This window comes from Genypterus blacodes, unplaced genomic scaffold (genome assembly GCF_046128005.1).
Source record: "Genypterus blacodes isolate CSIRO-AG114 ecotype Tasmania unplaced genomic scaffold, CSIRO-AGI_Gbla_v1 ptg000168l_1, whole genome shotgun sequence".
NCBI lineage: Eukaryota > Metazoa > Chordata > Actinopteri > Ophidiiformes > Ophidiidae > Genypterus > Genypterus blacodes.
Window position 1 is genome coordinate 23,761 of NW_027466969.1, and position 22,536 is coordinate 46,296.

Here is a 22,536-nt window from a genome sequence, read left to right on the forward strand (position 1 = left end):
AAAAAATACACACACACACACCACTCACACACACACACACACACACACACACACACACACACAGAGAGAGAGGGAGAGAGATAGAAAAAGATGATGTAAATTCATATTTTTTATTGGTTGTTTTTTGTGTTATGGTTAAACATAATAGTAGTGAAAAGACAACACATTAATGGTTTGTTATTTACATTGACAAAATAATGTTTGAATCTATTCATGGGTTTGAAATACAGCATCATTATGTTATGTGATGTGATGTGATGTGATGTGTGTGTGTGTGTGTGTGTGTGTGTGTGTGTGTGTGTGTGTGTGTGTGTGTGTGTGTGTGTATGTGTGTGTGTGTGTGTATCATTCAGGATTTTCAGCCAGCTTTCGGATTTCCTCCAACAGCTCGGAAAAAGCCGGACGACCCTGAGGCTTCTGCAGCGACACCAACGAAGAAGAAGAAGAAGAGGAAGAAGAAGAAGGAGAGGCAATGCTGTGTTAACAAGCGATGTGATTCACAATGTGAAACCTTTTCAAATCTCCATTCTCCTAAATATTCTATTTTTGTGTTGCATTTAAACTGTCATGGGCTAAAGCCGTAATTGTGATCTATTTCTAGAAAGGTTGAGGTCTTGTGAAAGTTTGCACTTTATTTAGTTTAATTGATTCATTTAATAATGAAATAACATTTTCTTTGAGCATCATTAATGATTTAAAGGCCATAGTTTGATAGCTCTGAGCTTTCCGCTCATTGTCTTGAACTTGATCGCATTAAAATTTGATTGTCCTACAAATTCATCTTTATAAACTGCTGGGGTAGTTTGGATGAATGAGTGAGTGAGTGAGTTAGTGAGTGAGTGAGTGAGTGAGTGTGTGAATGAGTGTTAACTGACCAAGACTGTGAGTGACATGGACAAAGTCCTCTTGCAACCATGTATAAGATGACGATTTGAGCTATTGAAAAATCCGTCAACCCAGACTGCAATGATCACACATTGTAACTGACTTGACTCTTGCTGGAACCGCCGGCCCGTGAGCGGGCCGGCGGTTCCTCACCCCTGCTTTAAAGAATAGAATGTGTCAAACTGAAAAGAATGACAAAGGGGTGTAAGAGAGGATGAGGAAGTGTTGGAATTAAGTGATGCAATAATGATGTTACAGAATGATGAGAAACCTGAAGTAACATTGTTGATTTGAGGAAGGTCTATAACATTTCTGTGTGACTCTGGAGCTTCCAGAACTGTAGTGCACCCCGATGAAGTACCCAATGTCAGGGCATCCACGGAACATATCTATGTAAAAGCAGCAAATGGGCGGATACACAAAGAAAACTTATCAGAACGCATAGAAATAAAAGATCAAGAGACGGATGTCTCAGACAAATGCCAACTTGCATTATCAAAAGTGTGTCCCTGCAACTTATTGGGTAGAGATATGATGCAATTGTTGAACATTGGAACGGTCCTGTCTGACAGGGGTATGCGGGCGCACTGAATGACACAAATTTGTGTGGTCCAAGGCATAGGACCGGTAGATTATTGGTACAGTCTTGACCTATCCACCACTGGACCAAGGTCTATAACCTCTGACCTAATGGAAAAAGTCAAACAAAAGGTGCCACCTGAGGCACAACTAATGAAACCAGAGGCAGAGCAAGGCATTGCCCCAATGGTACAGGATCTTGTAAAAGCTGGAGTGATAATTGATTGTCTGGATTCACTGTGAAGACTCAACTTTTTCCAGTAAAAAGGCTCCACCCTAATAGGGATGGAGAATGGTTCAGGATTTGCAAGCTCTAAATCAAGCTGTAGTGTCGCGTGAATGGTACCTCACCCACACACACTTTTGAATGACCCGCACAATAAATTATTTTCTGTGGTAGATATCAGCAATGCATTCTTCTCAGTCCCAGTACATCAAGACAGTCAATTTTGGTTTGCATTCACACATAGGCAGAAGAGGTTCACCAACACTAGGATACCACAAGGTTATTGTGAATCACCTACCATTTTCTCACAAGCAATGTCTGCTAATTTGGCTAAATTTATACCGCCGACTGAGAGTCAAATCCTATTCTATGTCTCATAGGGAAATGCGAGAGCAGACGTAGCGGCTAAGGAGGCGGCTACCAAACATGAGGTGATGGCACTAGAGAAGGCCTCAACTCATATAGATCAGGATATCCTTAGGGACATGCAAAAGGTGTCACCTGCCTTAGAGAAACAAAAATGGATGAATAAAGGGACACAACAACAAAAAGATGACATCTACAGGTGACCAGAGGGAAAGCCTATATTGCCTAACGACCTTTTCAGATTTGATGCAGTACTGAGCCATGGACTAAGTAAGGTAACTAAGGAGGGATGGTATCAATAATATCAAAGGTGTTTACAGCATATGGCTTAAATTATTACTCTAAAAAATAAAAAAAATAAAAGGTGTTTAGCCTGCACAATGTTTACCAAACATAATGCCAGAATAGATCTGAGAAACATGCTAATAACCAGAGAGGAGTCTTGTGCTAATTCTCTTCCAGGGGGACCAGTACTTGAACAAGCAGATACAGTGAAACCTGGGGACTGTATGCTGATCAAAACAATCAATAAGAAGAATTGGTCAAGTCCAAGGTGGGAAGGCCAGTATCAGGTACTGCTCACCACACCGACAGCAGTCAAAATAGCAGAAAGGATTTCCTGGATACACCTATCTTACAGTAAAATAGTACTAGAACTAGGGAAAGATTAGACACACCACTCTTCCTGGAAGGCGAAGGCTGGCAACAAAGGGGGTTCTCCCTCATAGTGGGAACTCGCCTCAAACCCAGTGAAGAAACCAACGGCTGGACAGGAAATAAGGGTGTGAAAACAACCTAGGGAAAGGAAATGGGAAGCCACAGACCTTGGCATCCCTTCAGACTGCCAGGGTTGTGCGGGATCAGAGGCAATATGTGTTTACTGACTTATAATCTGGTATGAAACCCAGCTGTTAGAAGACAGGACGGACAATAATAATATAACGACCATAACACCAATGATTGGAACCCTGCATAGGGCCAAAAGAGACTTTACTAGGAACCCAATTCCTAATCAAAGTCCAGGAAATTGACAGAACAATGTAAATCTCTTTTATTATTGTTCCCCTCAGTAAAGAGAAGAGACATCCCACCGTCAGTGACAGCCTACAAAGGAAATTACGCCTGCGTGGCAAGAGACCAAAATCTACACAATTTCCCAGGTTGTTATTGTGTAACAACTTTAAACATCAACGAACAGGGGAACTATTTGGCTTCCTGGTTTCTGAACCACACTGACATGAGAGCAGACCTCAGGTGGTTGTGTGGAGAGGCTCAGGCCCAAATTACCATCTCAATGGCAGGGCAGCTGCGCTTTGACACAGTTCCTCATGCCATTCCACATATTCCCAAAGGGTGATTTCAAATCTCTGGGAGAGAAATTGTCTGCCCATAACGATGAAGCGATTGCACCGTTAAATTCCTAGTGGGTCCATCGACACACACACCTACATAGATAACATTGGAGTTCAGAGCACAAAGCCAAGTGGGCGCAGGATTTGAATCTTCTTCTTCGGGTGGGAAACGAACAAAATGTTGATTAGATAAACTATCTCTAATATAACCAACAGAGGTGTGTCCATTATACCCAGGATGCCGTCAAGGGCATCTCCGAATAGCAAGCCCCGACATCACTGATGGCCTGGCAAAACAGGAGGGGACTGGATATGTTATTAGCCAAAGAAGGAGGCGGGTGCAAAATGTTTGGATCTTTCTGTTGCACCTTTATCCCTAATAACACTTCCCTTGATGGCAGTATCCCCAAGGCCCTGCAGGGATTGACATCACACTTGGAGGAGCTCGCGGAGAATTCAGGAATCAGCGACTCCTTCAGCCAGATGACAGAGCGGTGGTTTGGGAAATGGAGCAGACTCATCACTACCATGCTGATCTCTATCGCCATTGGCATCGCTGCTCTGGCAACCTGTGGATGTTGCTGCATTCTGTGCATACATGGCCTCCTACGAAACGCATAGACACTGCCATGACGAAAACCATGTATCAGCAGTTCCAGGATGTTGAGACAACACCATTGAGTGAAATTTGACAATGACTTGTTTAAGGAAGATCTAACGAAGAGTTAAACTACAATGACCTGATTGGTGAAAGAGATGATGTACAAATACGGTTCTCACAAAACTGTGTACATATATGACTGAGGCAGTAGCTCAGTCGGTAGAGCTACTGGCCCAACTGCTCCCCCCTCTGTAATGGGTGGTAATGTAATGTAAGTCGCTTTGGATAAAAGCGTCTGCTAAATGACCGTAATGTAATGTAATATGATATGATTTACCTTTCTGGAAGAAAGATGATATTGTTATGACAATGTTCTTATCCCATTTAGTATAAACAGGAGGGAAATGTTAGAAAAATGTTGATTGAGTTATACTATGGGATAAGAGCATGCTGAAGTCCAGTATAGGAGGAAACAAGCAGACTGACTAGAGACCATCTTGTGATTGACTCAGACAGTGTGCACCAAGATGTTGCCTGCTGATATTGATAACTTGTGATTTACTCAGGTAGTGTGTCCTGTTGATATTGCTAAACTGCCCAAGACTTTGAGGGACAAAGTCTTCTGGCAACCATGTATAAGATGACGATTTGAGCTATTAAAAAATCAGTCAACCCAGACTGCAATGACCACACATTGTAACTGACTTGACTCTTGCTGCAGCAATAAATTCTCAACCCAAGTGTTCTGAAGTCTCCGTGCCTGAAGAAATGAATTCTCATGACAGTGAGTGAGTGAGTGAGTGAGTGAGGGAGGGAGGGGGGGGGGGGGAGGGAGGGAGTGAGTACCTCGTGCCAGCAGCGGTACATCAGGCAGTAGAGGGGTTGTGTGGCGTGGTGTGGTCGGTACAGTCGTATCCCTCTGGTGATGTCATTAACCACCTCCATGTTGGAACTGTTCTCAAATGGAGTCCGACCTTCTGAGTAGATCTCCCACATCACGACTCCTAAATATACGCACACACACACACACACACACACACACACACACACACACACACACACACACATACACACACACACTTTACTCTACTGTTTTCACGCTCTAACTGCAGTGAGAGGATGGTGTGGTGAGTCTGGAGTTCCTCACCGAAGGACCAGACGTCAGATTTGCTGCTGTATTTGGTGTAGTGAAGGACCTCCGGTGGAGACCACTTCACTGGGAACTTTGCACCACTCGAACTGGTGTACTGATTATCTAGAACATATCTGCAACCATGCACACAAAACGAAGAACAGGAGATGGAACTTACTCAAATTCTTGACTTCCTGTGGCTCGTGAACCAACATGACATGCCAACAGCACAGACAATAAGAGTAGCAGTGTATCCAATGTATTGGAGTAAAACATACACTGTTTCCCTTTAGAGTGTAAGAGATAAGAAGTAATAATTAAATGATCTGGAATGTGGTGGCAGCCGTACCTGGTCATTCCAAAGTCGCTGACCTTCACCACATTGTGCTCATTAACCAGACAGTTCCTGGCTGCCTGCGTGGAGGGAAAGTAATGATTATGTGGAATGTTAAATGGTAATAAAGAGAAAAGAAAGAGCCCCAGTCCAGACATTATTCATCTGTTTGGTTTCTTTTTATCGAGTCATTTATCACCAAAAAGCTGCAGCGGAAAAAAATAAACAAAGAGAAATTGTCGATTGGTTAATCCTTAATTAGTGGAGAGAAAAGTTATTACTTCCAATAATATGAGGGGAATGATGAAAATCCAGACACATTTATAGAAATCCTTCCTAAAAATTACAATTGATTCTATAAAGAGTTCAATTTTTTCATTTTTGAGTCTTGAGTTCAAGAAACCCTAAAAAAAATATGTATGTGTACACACAGAGGGTCCTGTCCTTCAACAGTTTCAAATGATTCACATTTTGAATTTGCGATCATTTTTACAAAATAACTGTGGTGCCACAGTTTATGTCAAACAGGCTTCACCTACAAGAATGTACCAACAAATTACACAAACACACACACACACACACACAAACATACACACCAAGTCTCTGTGGATGAAGCTGTGGGCCTCGAGGTACTCCATCCCCTCACACACATCCTGGCACATAGACAGAAGCCATGCCTCCTTCAGAGCTCCACCCCTCTGCCGCAGGAAGTTCAGAAGGCAGCCGTTCTCCATGAACTCCGCCACAATCAGCAGGGGGCGCTGCTGCAGGCACACACCATACAGCTGAACCAGTTTAGGGTGGCACAGCCTCCTGGAACAGACACCACACACACACACACACACACACACACACACACACACACACACACACACACACACACACACGCACACACACACACACACACACAGAGTTAGCATATTAGCAACCTCACTCTTTTCATTCTCATCCCATCCATCTACACTTTCGCTCTGCTTTCCTTCTTAACACACACAGTGATCTTTGCTTACATCATGACCTTGGCCTCCTCGATGAAGTCCTCCTCATACATGGCTCCCTCTCTGATGGCCTTGATGGCCACTTTTTGCTGGGCCCTCCACTTTCCGAGCCTCACCAGACCAAACTGGCCGCTTCCCACCTCCTTCATGAAGGTCAGCTCTGTGGGGTCGATTTCCCACTTCTCTGTAGGGAGAAACATGGATTTGCTGTAGATATGATATGAAACTGGCAAATCTCCAGGGAGTATGGTGACATTCTAAAAGTAAGCTGTAGAGGTTTGGACCTCACAACCTCAATCTTCTCAGGCTGATGTTGAAATGACACAAGGTGCCGCTTAAATCGGGTATTTGATAGTTTCAGTTTTACCTGAGCTGAATCCTGAAGTGGCAGGAACACACCTTCCCATTGGACCCACTGGATATCGTAACCTGGTCACCAAACCTACAAAAACAGTTGGTATGTGTGAAACTTTGGTGCATGGCGTTTGTGTGTGCGTGCGTGCGTGCTTGCGTGCGTGCGTGCGTGCGTGCGTGTGTGTGTGTTTACCTGCTGCGTTGTGTTCATGGTAGTGTATGACCTCAGGTATGGTGTTGAAGGTGTGTTTTTCAGCCAGGAAGAACTGTCTGGTGTCACTGACTTTGATCTGGTAATGCCTAATATCACCATTACAACTGCACACGCGCGCACACACACACAATCACACACACACAATCACACACAAAGAAAAAACATTTGGCCTGTGTGGTGTTATCCACAAATTTCTTCATTCAATCTGGGATTTGAACCGACAACTTTCAGGTTATCTGCTATGCAGTGACTCACTTAATAGACTTTGTGTGAACAGAGACGGTGTAGACCCCCTGCTGGCTGGACCCCCGCACCACAAAACCTCCCTCTTTGTCCTGAAACACACAGACAGAATTACACACAGACAGACAAGTACATACAGACATGCAGACAGACAGACAGACAGACAGACAGACAGACAGACAGACAGACAGACAGACAGACAGACATACAGACAGACAGACAGGTACCTGCTGTCTCAGCAGCTGTTCAGCTTCTGTCCTGGTGATGTTCTTGCAGTACCACCTGTAGCCACACGACGTAATGTTTGCAGTTTATTTATAGGACACTTACCAAAGTGTCCTGTTTCAACCAAACACATTGAAAGCCCCTCCACATAAGTTAACTTAGATAATAAATGAATTCACCGTATACTCGGATATATACCGAATATGTTTTCCCATTACATTTTACCCTTGAACATATTTTTATTTTGTAAAAGCACAATTCTAAATGTTTCCGTTGTGTCAAAGAAATAAAAGAAAATCCCTCACAGATTCGCCTCTATTGTACTCTTCTCTGTCACATAGTTACTGGGGATGAAGCCTTTATTCCTGGAGGAAAATATAGAACAGCAATGATTAAGAAACAAGCTAAGAATACGGAATATATTGCTTATAAAGTATATTAAAAATATTTGTTCGTGCCCGTGTCTGTCCTGCGCTCTCCACCACAGCTGGTCCTGTTTGTGTAGGATGATGTACTCCTCTCCCTGTAGACACAGGAAGTACTGCATTATTAAATCACATACAGGTGTCTACTGTGTGTGTGTGTGTGTGTGTGTGTGTGTGTGTGTGCGTGCGTGCGTGTGTGCGTGCGTGCGTGTGCGCGCGTGCGTTTTTCCATACCTGTTTGAGTGTGAGATCAGTGTCCTCTTTGGCGGTGAAATCATACATGGCAACAACTGTCTGTAACCCCTCAACTTCCCCATCCTCACCCTCAGGAGGAGGAGGGGGGAGCCTCTTCCTCGACCTGTCCACCTGAGAGAGAGAGAGAGTATAACTATTCATAACTTTAAGACTACGATCTTCTTCTGCCTCAAAATCACATCCCTCTGCCCACAGTCAACCTCTTCAAAATGTTATAAAAAGTGATCTTATCAACACACACCTCATAAGTTAAATTAAGTCAAGTTCACACAGAGTCATACCCCACGGCCATTTACCGGGTTGTGTCGGCTCTTAAAGCAGGAGGTGCTTCCCTCAATGTCCATACGAGTACTGATGTCCCTGTTAATTGGTCAGTCAATCAAACAATCAATCAATCAATCACTCACTCACTCACTCAGACAATGTCTTCCTTCCTTACATGCATTCACAGGTGTGTAAACAGGTCTCTTACTGTACCTGGACTGGAAGGAACAGCAGCAGCAGAACACAGCGTGGACGGACTGATCTGATGCAAAAGAAATAAAACATATAAAAGCCACAGCAAAACCTCTCAGCGTCTTGCCCACACGTCACCAAACATTTATGGTTAGGTGAAGACGCCACTGTGGTGGCCTCTGTCCTCAGAAGCAACAGGCCACATCATCATTTTAGCATGGAGAGGAGCTCCTAAATCAGGGGGGGGCAAACTTTTTGGATCAGGGGCCACATTGATTTTTAAATTTGAAAAACGGGCCGGGCCAGTGTGAACATACATAAATGACCTGTAAAAGCTATTGCATACACTCCCCAAATGCTCATTGAATGCACTTTTTTCCCTTTCTTCCTTTTATTTGTATATAATTTCTGTATTGCCAACATGCAAACGTGTTCAACATGCTGTTATTATTAGAGAGGAATACAGAGACGTTGTTAATGTCAACACAATGGCAAGTTTATTCCCTATTTATGTATTCTTTTCGTGCACAAATTGAAATTTTCGTAGCTTCACGTTCAGCTCATTCATGTGTGTCATGGCGTCAAGGCAAACGAATGAGGCAATACGTCTTCATATCAAAGCAGGAGAATGAGCATCCAGATAACATTATTGCTCCATGTGTTTGTATCCTCTGTTATCAGGTTTGACTCACATTTTCCTGTTCGGAGCACAGGGGAGATGTTTCCTCGGGGGCCTAAGTTGATGCTTGTAACTCCCGAGCGGAAGCTTTATTTTCACGAGTCTCTGGCACACTGTACATTCATATTTTCATTAGTAACCCATAACCGTAACATTGATCTATGAACCACCGGACTCTTGCTTGTCTACACACACACACACACACAGAGCCCTGGTTGGGCTCTGGATAGGTTACACACACACACACACACACACACACACACACACACACACACACACACACACACACACACACCGAGACACGATACCTGAGTCTCTCTGCAGAAAAAGGTTGGGAACCACTGTATTATGCAATGTAGGAAAATTACATCCAGCTCAGAGTTCCCCTCTTTTCACCTTATCCTGGATCCGTTTAACCATTTTTTCCTGTTAAATTCGGCGATCCGTCCATATTTTTGCTCCAATATTTGATAGGCTGCGTTAAAAAGCGCAACGGGCTGCATCTGGCCCTCGGGCCGTGGTTTGCCGCCCCCTGTCCTAAAGCCTAGACTAGAGATTCTAATCTGCCACTGTTAAGAATAATTTCTTCATCAAAACTACGTAAAACCAAGATGCCCATTTTTCACTTCTTCTTGACTATATTTTGACGCAGAGGTCAACGTCCAACCTGAGGGGAGTTAGAAACAAGCTGTGAAAAGTCTTTTTTGTTGTTTTTCCCCATGTATTTATCTGTCCTACAAACATAACACTTTGATACTTTTTACTTTTTTTCATCACTTCTTCTTGTGGTTTAGAGTAGGAGGTCTTTGTCAGGAAGTATTGTTTCCATTTCAACACAAATGGCACTCTCTGTCTTTGTGTGTGTGCGTGTGTGTGTGTGTGTGTGTGTGTGTGTGTGTGTGTCGCTTTAGGTGGGCATAATGCACCCACGGTATGCATTTGGTGTCATTTTCTCAGAACTTACTTGCATGTGTTTGCGTGTACCTGAAAGCTGTGACTTCCTGTGTGAAATTAACACACAGAGTCACACACACGCACTATTCCAAACTGATCATGTGACTTACAGGTAACTCTCCAAATAAAACATCTATGTCCCCGTATGAGAACACGGGAAGGACGTGCGTAGTAATGCAAGTACACTTTCAATGTACTGATATTTTCACTTGATGTTGTACTTTTCACTTCAGTTGTTTTACTTTACGGGTTCACATTTTACATTGGCTCATGGCATCCTTTTAGTCTGTGGTCAGTACAGAAGCCGGAAGAACCATTGCAAAGTGAAGAATACCTACGACTACTGAAATTTTACGCATTTTTAGGGAAGTTTTAGTTTTAGGTAGGATTTCAGCATACAAATACTCGCGACCCTCTCACAACCTTCTCCGTAACGGTCCAGAAAAATTGCATCCAGAGACCAAGTCCAGATAATGCGAGGACGTGGACAGGGACAGTCGACACAAAGGAAGTCAAATATTATACTTAGGCAGGCCAAAAAAACTAAAGTATGCTATATTCACTCATTCCAAAATACTTGCGGCGGCTTTAGCTGTGATGTCACAGGGTTCAGTTTTCTGTCTGTCCCTCTATAAGTCATACTTTTACTTGAATGTTTTTTCCATTATTGTATTTCACTCTAGTATCTGAACACTCTCAGTTTCTCAGTTGACGCCCCATCATGCTTTGCCCAGAGTCAAGTCCATAAGTCGTGTTAAAGCAGTTCAGGTGGTTTGAGGTGAACCAACGACCATGAATAGATAAATAGAGATAACAATAGAGATAGGCTTTCTGGTATTGTTTACTGCTTCGACCACTGACTAATGAAAGGTTTGTGTCACTGTACCCGTGTGCAGTGGCTGTGCGTGTTCTAGAACACAGTGAGAGTAAGCTGTAACTGTAAACTGAAAAAGTGTGAGTGTGTGTGCAGGTACTTGCTTAAGTGAATCATGGCTGACTGTATCGCTTCTGTCCTCTTCTTTGCTGTCCTCTTTCCTCCTTCAGTATATGTTCCTCCAGCTTCCCTTTCCGAGGCCGTTGATGTTTCTGCAATTAGACGACGGTGCTCCAATACAGAAATAGTTGAGCGACAGATGAGACAAGAGAAAGTAAGAGAGGCAGGTGGGCGGAGGAAGTTCAGAAGGTAACAGAGGAGAAGGAGAAAGAATGAGAGAGAGAGAGAGAGAGAGAGAGAGAGAGAGCAAAAAAGGTGGAGGATCTACATGCAACTTTGGCCACCTTGATAAAGCTGATGGTGTGAAATCAAATCATTGGAAAATAGAGAGAGAAAGAAAGGAAGTGAATGACGTAAAAGAAACCACAGCACATCCGTCTTTCAATAACACAGTTTGCACACTGTACAAACTCTCGTCTTGTATGCATCAGAGCTCATATTTTAACAGCGACATCTACAGGGAATTCACACTGGCTGTGGCTCTTAACTGTTAATGCAAACAGTGTTATGATTTCAAAGTGTGCAAGTGCAATACTGTGATTTACTGAAATTCGTAACGTCTCACTAATGAAGCTGGAGAGAAAATGTGTGAATTTCCGGTCTCAAAAGCAAATAAATGGCTCAGTTATCGGCTAATCACTGCTTACATACAGTTATTTATATAACTAGACAATAACTTTTTATTGCGACATGGTAGGCTGATTATACTTTAACTCCTTATCTCCTTATAATATTACCGCATTAGACTATTGGTATCACGTTTGAATGCCTTTATCGTGCCCCTCACTGGTTGTACACTGTACACACACGTGTCAGTATAACCCTTTACTCCTGTTTCTCAAACGTGAACCAGTATTAACAATTCATTTATATATTTATATCACGTATTAAATTAAATAGAAGAAATGTCTGTTCATGCTGTAGAAATTGCAATTAAGGATATACAAACAGAAATGAGATGTGTCAAACTTTGTATCAGGTGAGGCAAAAAGAAAACGTCAACGCATAAAATGAAGAAAATTAATTGAATTAAAGAAAATACTCGAATAAGGTTTTCAGATTTAACGTGTACAGACGTGTAATAAAGTGACGGGTTTAAGGGTTTCTTCTTTTCTTTTTACAAATAATGCGCAAAACTTTATACAAATGGGAGAAATTAAATGTTGAAGGGTTTTTTTGTTTTTTTTAACCACTAAAAGTTTTCGTTTGAGTACACACACACGCACGGACACACACGCGCGCGCGCCCGCACGCACACGCACAGACGCACACACACACGCGCACACGCACACGCACACACACACCCCATTTCCTGGTCCGTGATGTCGCCCCACACCCACTCACTTTGTCTCATACATCACACTTCCTCGTCCACTGCTGTAAACCCTTCGTGTGTGTGTGTGCGTGTGTGTGTGTGTGTGTGATAAGCGTGACTGAATGAGCGTGTGCCTCCCTCTTCATTTCCTGAATCCCTCCACTGACTCAAACCGACGCGCGACTCAAACGCACCAATGTGACATATGAGAAGCTGAACAATGACAATCGCAGGTAAGACGCGCACATCGCTCCTTTACGTCACATCGTCGCGTTTTAATTGGTTAACCGTTTACCACGTCAAATATGTCACTCTTTGACAAAATGCGGAACAACGCTGTAACACCAACAGTACCTCAAAAACACTTCACGAAACTACGAAAATACTGGAGGTGACCAGCAGATCCGATGTTGATTATGGCTTCTTTTTTAAGTTAACATTGTTCAGTTGCCCGAAATGAACCAAATCCACCTGGGCACTGGCAGGTGCGCGGACCTTCTGCCGGGAGCGCGCATCTGTCAGCTGCCATGCGTACACGTGACGTCATTCAATAGGGCTGTAAGGAATTTGAGAAACAGGTTCGGGCACGTTGTTGTTGTTTTTAAGGGTGCGATTTCATGAGGGGGGTTTGAACCATCCTGGAAGTTAAATTCTGACCCAGCAGAATACCGCTTCATGATTGGCTGAGCTGAGATGCACATGGGCATGGTGTTGGGTAGATGTAGGGTTTTGATTACAATACTTAATTTACAACTAACTGCATTAATTCGGATCAGCAATCTTTCTGTGTGATATGATACCAATTTCCCCTTTGAAAAGAAAATATGATGCAATTGCTGAGGTTCCCGAAGTCCAAGCAGTAAAATGATTAATTTCACAATCAGTTAATGTGAGGGGAACTAAAATCGTGTAGATGTGTGTGTTAAGTCTCCCCTCGTTCATTCTTGTCTGGGCTGCGATCTGCATTTTCATTGGTCAACTGAACTCCCAGCTCAGCTCCAGACCCGCCGATTCTGAGGAGAGCCACTAATGGGCTGAGGGTCGGACCAGGATGAGTGCCGAGCCGCTACTGGAAGAGAGGCTGATCAAGCGGTCGCAGCAGAAGAAGAGGACATCGCCGCTAAACTACAAGGACAGACTGTTCGTCCTGACTAAGAGCAAACTGAGCTACTATGATGGAAGAGCAGAGGTCACACACACTCACACAAACACACGCACCTTTGACAGAGAGGATATTATGTGACCTCAAAGTGAAGTTTTGTTTGTTTTCATTCTTTTATTAGGTTAAATTGGAGCTTTTTCGAGATATTTGGCATTCACTGATCAGGTCGGTAGTCTTCACTGATCGTGAGTTCCTGGTAACTTCTCACATCATTTGGCGGCTTGTGCGATGTTGCACTTTACTGTGAAGTAGCTGAGAGAACGTGGCGGAGATAAACATGCAGGGCAGTTACATTCGTGAATCCACAAGATACTTTTGATTTTATTGTGGAGTGCATAACCTTTACTTTGAAGAAACAGCAACATGGATCAATAAGGATCCATTTAACCTGGTAAGGGAATGCCCAATGCCTCTAAAATGCTGCAACTTGTCAGTGACATTAAATTTATCAAAAAGATTGGCGTGTCACTTTAATAACTTGGTTTATTTAAAGCCCTCAACTGTTAGACAGAGCTGCCTTCCAATCCTGAGTTTTTGTTTTTGCTGGACGGGCGACCTATTGTTTATTTATGCTGTTGCTGACATTTTGTTATTCCCACAAACAGAAGAAGAGCAGGAGGGGCTCCATCGATCTGAGCCGCATCAGATGTGTGGAGATCGTGAAGAACAGCGGGGAGATCATCCCCTGCGAAAACAAATACCCCTTCCAGGTACACACACACACACACACACACACACACACACACACACACACACACACACACACACACACACACACACATTGACAATTTGACAGAAATGCAGTTATTCAAGACAAGCTTGCTTTTGTGTGTGTGTATGTGTGTGTGTGTGTGTGTGTGTGTGTTTAGGTTGTGTACGACACCAACACACTTTATGTATTCGCTCCCAGTCATTACAGCAGAAGTCTGTGGGTCCAGAGCCTCAAAGAGGGTCAGTGGAATTTTATTGGATTTTGTTCTGTTCAATGGTTGAAGTATAGTAAGATCATTACTGGTTAAAACTCAGTTTGCAGTGTGCTGCAGCAGTTTTGAGGCTTCTCACCTGTGGTGTCTGAGGTAAATTTCCCAGCAGTCACTGCGACTTCCCCTACTCACACTACTTCTGCTGCTGGAGCAACGGTTCACACTTGGCACGCTGCCACATCGGTGGTTGATGCGTCAATGATTTTAAGGTCAGAGCGGATGTCGAGCAGCTGCGCTTCAGCTGCTGATGTTTCAGGGTTGACTGATAAATTCTGAGCCCTGACACATAAGAAAGTGCTTATGTACTCCGGCTGATGCTATTCATGACTGTGGCTTGGAAATGGCTCAGAACTCAAACTACACACCTGCCTTTCCTCAGACTCTCAGCTATAGATGCTTATGTTATAGGAGCTATGGAGGACAGCAAAGAAAAGGGAGACTGTGAGGAGTCGCTGATTCATTGTATCCTTCTTTCTCTTCTTTATTTCATTCCAAATCTCGTCCATCTCACTTAATTCCCTTTTTCCTTGCTCTATTCATCCTTCCTCCCCCGCCCATTCTTCATTCCCCTCTTTTCCTTTTTTAATTGAGCCTATCGTGTCAAAAACAATACACACTGTACTGGGTTAGTTTACTGCAGTCGTTTTCCAGTAATGTAAATATTTTTCCATGTAAATATTGCTGTTATTACTCAAGTAAATCTTAATCTTAATCTTAATCTTCTGCCTGTGCAGAAATTAAAGACAATGCGGTGGTCATGGCAAAGTTCCACCCGCAGCTGTGGCAGGATGGGGCGTGGCTCTGCTGTCGTCAGGCGGAAAAACTGGCGCTGGGCTGTGAGGAGTATAATCTGTTTGGAGACAGTAAGACACCCCCCCCTCACACACACACATCGTTGTGGTTATTTGGTTTACTTGCTTTGTGTCAAACAGAGGTGTAGCCGATTTAATTTCCGTCTCTCCGGCAACTGCAGGGAAGTCAGTCGGAGGTCACAGCACTCTTAACACTGTAGGCGTGTTTCTGTTTTCTCTTCCTCTTTTATAGTTACCAGAAAACCTCTGCCCCCGATTCCTGGAGAGGAGCGGAAAGATGGGAAGGTGACTGCCCGCATGCACGCACACACACGCACACACGGACACGCACACACACACACACACACACACACACACACACTTTACTTTCAAAAGAATGAATGTTTAAATGTATGAAAAGTTCCACTCCAGTTATTTACAATACATTGACTTGTGTAAATAAATATATTAAATAGCATTATTTTTATTTTTTTTACCAAAATAGAAAAAGAATTATAAGAACAAAAAAGCAAAAAGGATTCAAAATAAAAACTAACACAATGATTCCCATTGTTTCCTGCCACTACACCAACTCTACAAACATTATGCACATGTAAGGCCTGTAGTCGCCACAAAGGCTGTGCGTTTGTTTTGGCTGAACAGCACCCTACACTAGTTTCATACTGTAAAGCAATCCTGCTGTCAAATCTGTCCAGATAGTTCATACTTGAAAAAACTGTGACTAAAAACACATTACTAAGTTTGTTAACTTAGAGAAATATGCTTAAAATGTGCTCACCGTAGGACCAATCATCTGATTTGCAGCTGTATTTGCAGAAGTGAAACTAAATATTTACAAACTGATTCTCACAAAAGGTGGCAGGCAAGCCTGATGGCTTTATCTGCATCCATCCGTATGACCCATCCATCTCCTCCTACTAGTTTGGGCGGATTGTCTGTCAACTGTCTTCATATTCCACAGGTTGAATGTCTGAGCCAAGCCAGACAAAGTTTTATCTTTGTTTTGTGATTTCCCCACTGTTTTGCTATAACTGGCTGCCAAAGTTGACTGGGCATGACTCATTCTTCAAAAAGTGCTGCATCACATGAATGAATCAGTCTACTATCCATCTGTGCCTTCTTCTCTTCCCATCCTCCTTCAACAGATGGAGGAGGGTCGTGTACTTGCTACTACTCGAATGCAGGACTATTCCTCATAATTAAATACTCTTACACAGTGCCATCACTCTTTTTTCTGAAACTAAAAACTGACAAATCACCTACAAATACTTGGTTGGTAATCTCAGCCTTTTTCTCTACCTCCTTCTCCGCCAGCGTCGCCCCCCTCCTCCTCTCCCTCCAGGCCCTGGGGAGGAGGACGACGAAGATGAGGAGGAGGATGATGATGAGGAGGAGGAGGAGGAGGTGGTGGTCGCGCTGTATGACTTCCCAGGCACCGAGTCGCACGACCTGAGTCTGGTCAAAGGAGGCGAGTATGTCATCCTGGAGAAGTGCGACGTGAACTGGTACAAGGCTCGCAACATGTATGGGTGAGTGTGTGTGTGTGTGTTACAGGGAGATGCGGAGAGGCACGTATATTAACACGTGAATAGTGAAGACAGATGTTAGCGCCAGGTGTAAACACATCCACATTGTCATTCTCTATTCCATGACTCTGTCAAGCAGGAGGTCGGCAAAGTTTGGGTCCCCAGTTGCCTTGAACGGAGCACGATTACGATAAAACATCTTAACCTGGATTTGCACCTGTGTGTTTTTTTCGCAGTGAGGAAGGCTACATCCCAAGTAACTATGTGACGGAGAAGAAATCCGGAAATCTGGTGCAATTTGTGTGAGTTGGTTCCCCGATTCACCACATAATCAACACACGCAAGGTCAGATCAAATTTTCCCCGAAATTTCCACTCAGCGCTGTGGTGGAGCTCTTAGACCAGAGGTGTCAAACTCATTTTCACCTTGGACCACATCAGCATTATGGTTACCCTCAAAGGGCTGGTTGTAACTGTAAGACAGTATAAATGTAACTACTCAACATATATAAATAACTGTCTTTATTTGATTATTACTTATTCAATCTACAAAAATGCTTGCATTTGCATAGGCGAGGCAATTTTATTTATACAGCACATTTCAGCAGCAAGGCAATTCAAAGTGCTTAAAAATACAATAAAATAAAATAAAAGCATCAGGAAAAGAAAAGGACACTTAGATACAATAAAAACAGAAAAATGTAAGGAAAAGTAAAACTAAAAAGGACACTTGAGTACAGTTGAAAACAGAAAAATGTAAAGAAAATAAAAACTAGTTTCCCCCGTCGTTGTTTTACTTTATACCTCTTTTGACAGATTGATGATTAGTTTACCCCGTAATAAAACAGGTTACCTTATCTCGCAGAGGATTTCTACTTTATTTCTATTTTGAATAAGATGGGTCACCTTATCTCGCAAAGGATGTTCATAGATATAAACATATATGTTAGCTTATTTCTCTCTTATTATAACATAAATCCTTTTAATTTATCAGCTTAAGAAACCCACATTACTCCATCAATCAAAGACCAAAATTTTCAAATAAATAAAGACAAATATCAAATAGGTGATTAATTATTATTAGCATTATTAACTTTGTTCAAAACTTTCGAGGTAAACAATTGTGAGTCACCTTCGTTAAACGCTGATCTGACGCTGATTTGGAAAGTAAACTACATATTAGTGGGGGGGTTGCCGTCACTTTGTGGGTCACAAAATCGACATGCATTGTGGGAAATGTAGTTTAAGGACAATGTACGCTTATAAGCAGCATAGACGTTTATTTTGCTTTCGGGGGCCACATAAAATGACGTGGCGGACCTTGAGTTTGACACATGTGTCTTAGATGTTGTACAGTGTCGCACAAAGATTGGCCAGTTGGAGTAATGTGTGTCTGTGTTTGTGTTTGTCTTGTAGTTGGTACAACAAACATGTCAACAGGAACAAAGCAGAGGAGCTGCTGAGGAAGGAGGTGAGAATGTGTCTTCCCCTCTTCCTTCCGTTTGCTTCATTTGTCGTCCCGTCCCCTCATTGTCTGCCCCTCGCTCATCCATTCCCCCAAGTCTTCTCCCATCCCTTCCTCTTTGTTTACTCATTCCGTCCTTCCCTATTTTCTTACTGTCTGTTCACAAGTTTCTTCCTTCAATCATTGCTTCCATTCCCCTTGTTCAGTTGTTCCTCGTTTCGTGTGTTTTTCAGCCCTTTCCTGCTTTCCTTCCCTCTTTCAAAAAACCCCTTGTGCAATCCCATACGCAAATGTGCTTTCCTGTTGAAGTTCCTGAACTGTTCCTGATTTGGTTTCAAGTTCGCGATCAAGGGGAATTGAAGCTCAAAAATCCAATGGTGTCTCTTGCCTGTCTCTCTACCGCCCCCGCCAGGATAAAGAAGGAGCTTTCATTGTCAGAGACTCCAGCACTCCTGGAGCCTACACGGTCTCCCTCTATGCCAAGTCTGCTGCAGGGTAAGTGTGTGTGTGTGTGTGTGTGTGTTTGTGTGTGTGTGTGTGTGTGTGTGTGTGTGTGTGTGAGTGTGTGTGTGTGTGTGTGTTTGTTTATAAATGTACTAAAGACTATTAAATATGATGTTTTCATACATGTATTGTCTGTGCTGTGTTTGCAGTGAGGGAGTTGCAGCTATAAAGCATTACCGGATTAAGGAGACGCCGGGAATGCCAAAACAGTTTTACCTGGCTGAGAAACATTTATTCAGCTCCATCCCTGACTTGATCGATTACCACAAACACAACGCAGCAGGTCACCAAGCCATCTCATCCCAAATACCAACATTTTAAACTCTGCTCAGACTTTGTAAATAGATTTCAAGGCCTTTCTGTTGACTTAGTGGAGTTGATAAAAGTAGATTGATTTCTCTTCGTGTCCAAGGCCTCGTTGCCAGGTTGAGGTATCCTGTGGGAAAAGAGGACAAGTCGGCTCCGTCCACTGCTGGCTTTAGCTACGGTGAGTTCCAGTGCGGCATTGCACATATTTACCTCTGCCAAGCAGGCCATGTTTTCACCTATGTTAGTTTGTCCGTTGGTTTATCAACAGCATTACTCGAATAGTTAAGAACTGATTTTTATTAAACTCGGTGGGCAGGTTGGACAGAGAAGGACATGTCAAAGTTTTGTATCTCCTCCTGCATGTTTAATGTTGTTGTTCAATTGCCACAAAATGTTACATGTGAAATGTCTGGGCCAAGGTGCAGAGAAAAAAATCGTAGTTTTGTGATAATCCAAATAGTTTTGTCATAGATTTGGACATGTGCTACTTATTCAAATATAGAAACATCAACCAACCTGATGGTAGCTGTATTCAGCTATAAGTCTTCACTTTATTCTCACCTTCTTCCATTCTGTGTCCTTCCAGAGAAGTGGGAGATCGACCCCACAGAGCTGACCTTCATGAAGGAGGTGGGCAGTGGCCAGTTTGGTCTGGTGAGGCTCGGAAAGTGGAGGGCCCAGCACAAAGTGGCCATCAAGGCCATCAGAGAGGGAGCCATGTATGAGGAGGACTTCATCGAGGAAGCCAAGGTCATGATGTAAGCAAAGGGAGAAAGGGTGGAGACATGCTAGTCACGTTAGCACTTAAAGTGGACATCAAACCAAATATTTAGCTGAAAGGATAAGGGAGGTTTGACTAATATCAGGCAAATTATGATGAAAAAGATTCATCTTCTTAAAAAGCGTAGCCACGGACTGCATTCTTGTAAGTAACATAATTCTGCATGTTCTGTCTAGGAAGCTGTCTCACCCTAAGCTGGTGCAGCTGTATGGAGTCTGCAGTCAGCAGCGGCCCATCTTCATCGTCACAGAGTTCATGGAGCTCGGCAGCCTGCTGAACTTCCTCAGGCAGCAGCGAGGCAGCCTCAACCTGGGGTTCTTGCTGAGCATCTGCCAGGACATCAGTGAGGGAATGGAGCACCTGGAGAGCAATGGATTCATCCACAGAGATCTGGTAACAGCAGAGGCCTTCGTTTTTAATCTGGCTCTGTTTTGTCACTAGGACTAAATCCTTTAGAGTCAATGTCATTTTCTCTCCCTTTCCTCTGCTTTTCTCTTCACTCTTTGTGTCATCTGCAGGCTGCCAGAAACTGTTTAGTGAATGACGCTCAGGTGGTGAAGGTGTCCGACTTCGGCATGACCAGGTGCACACCGGACTCACAACCATTTACACTTTTTGTTGTTGTTGCTATTATCGTCCTTTGAACCAGGTTGGCTTACATTTTGTCAGAGTTAACATCGAATGATGCAAATGTCTTTTTGTCAATTTGTTGAGATATGTGTTAGATGACCAGTACACCAGTTCATCGGGTGCCAAGTTCCCTGTGAAGTGGTCGCCTCCAGAAGTCTTTAACTTCTGCAAATACAGCAGCAAATCAGATATTTGGTCCTACGGTGAGCACATTTTAAGCATATTTCTTAACAAACATGAAGTTAGCAACAAAAGTGAACAACCTTAGTGACCTTTACTGTTTTTTCCAGTATGAACTATCTGGACAGATTTGACAGCAGGATTGCTTTACAGTACGAAACGAGTGTAGGGTGCTGTTCACCCCAAAACAAATGCACAGCCTTTGTGGCGACTACAGGCCTAACATGTGCATAATGTTTGTAGAGTTGGTGTAGTGGCAGGAAACAATGGGAATCATTGTGTTAGTTGTTATTTTGAATTCCTTTTGCTTTTTTGTTATTATAATTCTTTTTTTTGTTTTGATAAAAACATTAAATAACACTATTAAATATATTTATACCAACACCATTATAAGTCATCTATTGTAAATAACTGAGTCCAAAAAATAAAGTAATTTCTCATACATTTAAACATTCTCCAATATCCAACACACTTTTCATTCATTTGAATGTTAAGTTTATTGCTGTACTGGTCTGATAACCAAATTAGCCTCTGTGTGTGTGTGTGTGTGTGTGTGTGTGTGTGTGTGTGTGTGTGTGTGTGTGTGTGCGTGTGTGTGTGTGTGTGTGTGTGCGTGTGTGTGCGTGTGTGTGTGTGTGTGTGTGTGTGTGTGTGTGTGTGTGTGTGTCCAGGTGTGCTGATGTGGGAAGTCTTCACAGAGGGCAGGATGCCATTTGAACTGAATCCGAACCATGAAGTGGTAACCTTGGTAACTCAGGGCCATCGGCTCTACAGGCCAAAAAAGGCCACACCCGTCATCTATGACATCATGCAGCTCTGCTGGCAAGAGGTGAAAATATCTCACATCAAGTTTAAAATTAATCTAACAATTCAACATGAATGAGTCCTCAATCAGTGACTCTTCATTTGGACATGTCATCAGGAGTGATTAACAATCAGCTGAATTCATGTATATGTTTTTCTCCCCAACCCCAGAGACCAGAGGAACGTCCCTCATTCTCTAAGCTCTGCCTGTTGATCTCTTCGGCTCTGGAGTGTGATACCCCTCCCACCTAACAGGCCTAATCAACTGGCCAATCAGTTGCTTCCATCACGCTGTCACAGTCGTCAGTAGAGGCAGTCTTTGTCCACTTTGCTGCGCCAAAACACAGAGAACCCATGATGAAAAACCTTCTATGACTGATCCATATGGAAATGTGGAAAGACCAATCCTATCCAGTGGAGTCCATTCATCCACCAAGCACAGTGATTTATCCATAAAGGTCACATGGCCAGGCCACGCGATGCTCCTGTTGGATGTACTCAGATGCCTCCTTTATGTTCTGTTTATGGTTGTAGCATGTAAGGCACAGGACCCGCCAGAAAATGATTTTCCATTCTTGAACGCAGGTGTGGGTGCGAAGTCACATGTGTGTGCGGATTGCGGAATAAAAGAGAGGACGCAAAAAATCTATTTGTTACCGACATAGGTAAAAATTCTGTTAATACAAGTTTAATGTTCACACCAAGTCCCAAATGCTGAGGAGCATGGTGCTTTTCCAACAGTTGTAAATGCAGTTATTTTATGGGATTTTGTCTTATAAATCTACATCACCATG

General features: G+C 43.0%; 2 protein-coding genes across 4 annotated transcripts; one reads left to right on the forward strand and one right to left on the reverse strand.

Annotated features, from left to right (window-relative positions):
• Positions 1–91: 91 nt before the first annotated feature.
• On the reverse strand, positions 92–11,602 carry txk (TXK tyrosine kinase). 3 transcript variants are annotated; one of them, XM_076167651.1, is made up of 17 exons: positions 11,257–11,600; positions 8,667–8,715; positions 8,471–8,549; positions 8,169–8,300; positions 7,968–8,032; positions 7,815–7,874; positions 7,512–7,566; positions 7,297–7,376; positions 7,021–7,145; positions 6,841–6,915; positions 6,486–6,657; positions 6,072–6,288; positions 5,491–5,555; positions 5,157–5,275; positions 4,856–5,013; positions 308–417; positions 92–263 (listed from the first exon to the last, which is right to left on the reverse strand). In XM_076167651.1, the coding sequence occupies exons 1-16, from the start codon at positions 11,267–11,269 to the stop codon at positions 346–348; spliced, it is 1,536 nt and encodes a 511-aa protein (XP_076023766.1). In that variant the 5' UTR covers positions 11,270–11,600; the 3' UTR covers positions 92–263; positions 308–345. The 3 variants fall into 3 exon arrangements, with proteins under 3 accessions (XP_076023766.1, XP_076023764.1, XP_076023765.1); XM_076167649.1 differs by having other exon boundaries at positions 254–4,014; positions 11,257–11,602; XM_076167650.1 differs by having other exon boundaries at positions 254–4,014; positions 8,486–8,549; positions 11,257–11,599.
• Positions 11,603–12,622: 1,020 nt separating this feature from the next.
• On the forward strand, positions 12,623–22,536 carry tec (tec protein tyrosine kinase). The gene is made up of 18 exons (XM_076167646.1): positions 12,623–12,820; positions 13,579–13,776; positions 14,355–14,459; positions 14,619–14,700; positions 15,467–15,595; positions 15,777–15,829; positions 16,859–17,073; positions 17,307–17,372; positions 18,486–18,540; positions 18,947–19,029; positions 19,188–19,321; positions 19,451–19,525; positions 19,934–20,105; positions 20,305–20,521; positions 20,647–20,711; positions 20,843–20,961; positions 21,610–21,767; positions 21,914–22,536. Exons 2-18 carry the CDS (start codon positions 13,639–13,641, stop codon positions 21,992–21,994), a joined length of 1,947 nt encoding a protein of 648 aa, XP_076023761.1. The 5' UTR covers positions 12,623–12,820; positions 13,579–13,638; the 3' UTR covers positions 21,995–22,536.

What these genes read in the sequence shown, in the direction of transcription:
- tec (XM_076167646.1), top strand. Translation starts at nt 13,639, where the DNA reads ATGAGTGCCGAGCCGCTACTGGAAGAGAGGCTGATCAAGCGGTCGCAG. An exon ending in AGGAGCGGAAAGATGGGAAG is followed by an intron (nt 15,830 to 16,858) that starts GTGACTGCCCGC and finishes CTTCTCCGCCAG; the next exon opens with CGTCGCCCCCCTCCTCCTCT. An exon ending in TGCAGCTCTGCTGGCAAGAG is followed by an intron (nt 21,768 to 21,913) that starts GTGAAAATATCT and finishes CCCCAACCCCAG; the next exon opens with AGACCAGAGGAACGTCCCTC.
- txk (XM_076167649.1), bottom strand. An exon ending in CTGATCTCACACTCAAACAG is followed by an intron (nt 8,033 to 8,168) that starts GTATGGAAAAAC and finishes CTGTGTCTACAG; the next exon opens with GGAGAGGAGTACATCATCCT. An exon ending in AACAGCTGCTGAGACAGCAG is followed by an intron (nt 7,377 to 7,511) that starts GTACCTGTCTGT and finishes TGTGTGTTTCAG; the next exon opens with GACAAAGAGGGAGGTTTTGT.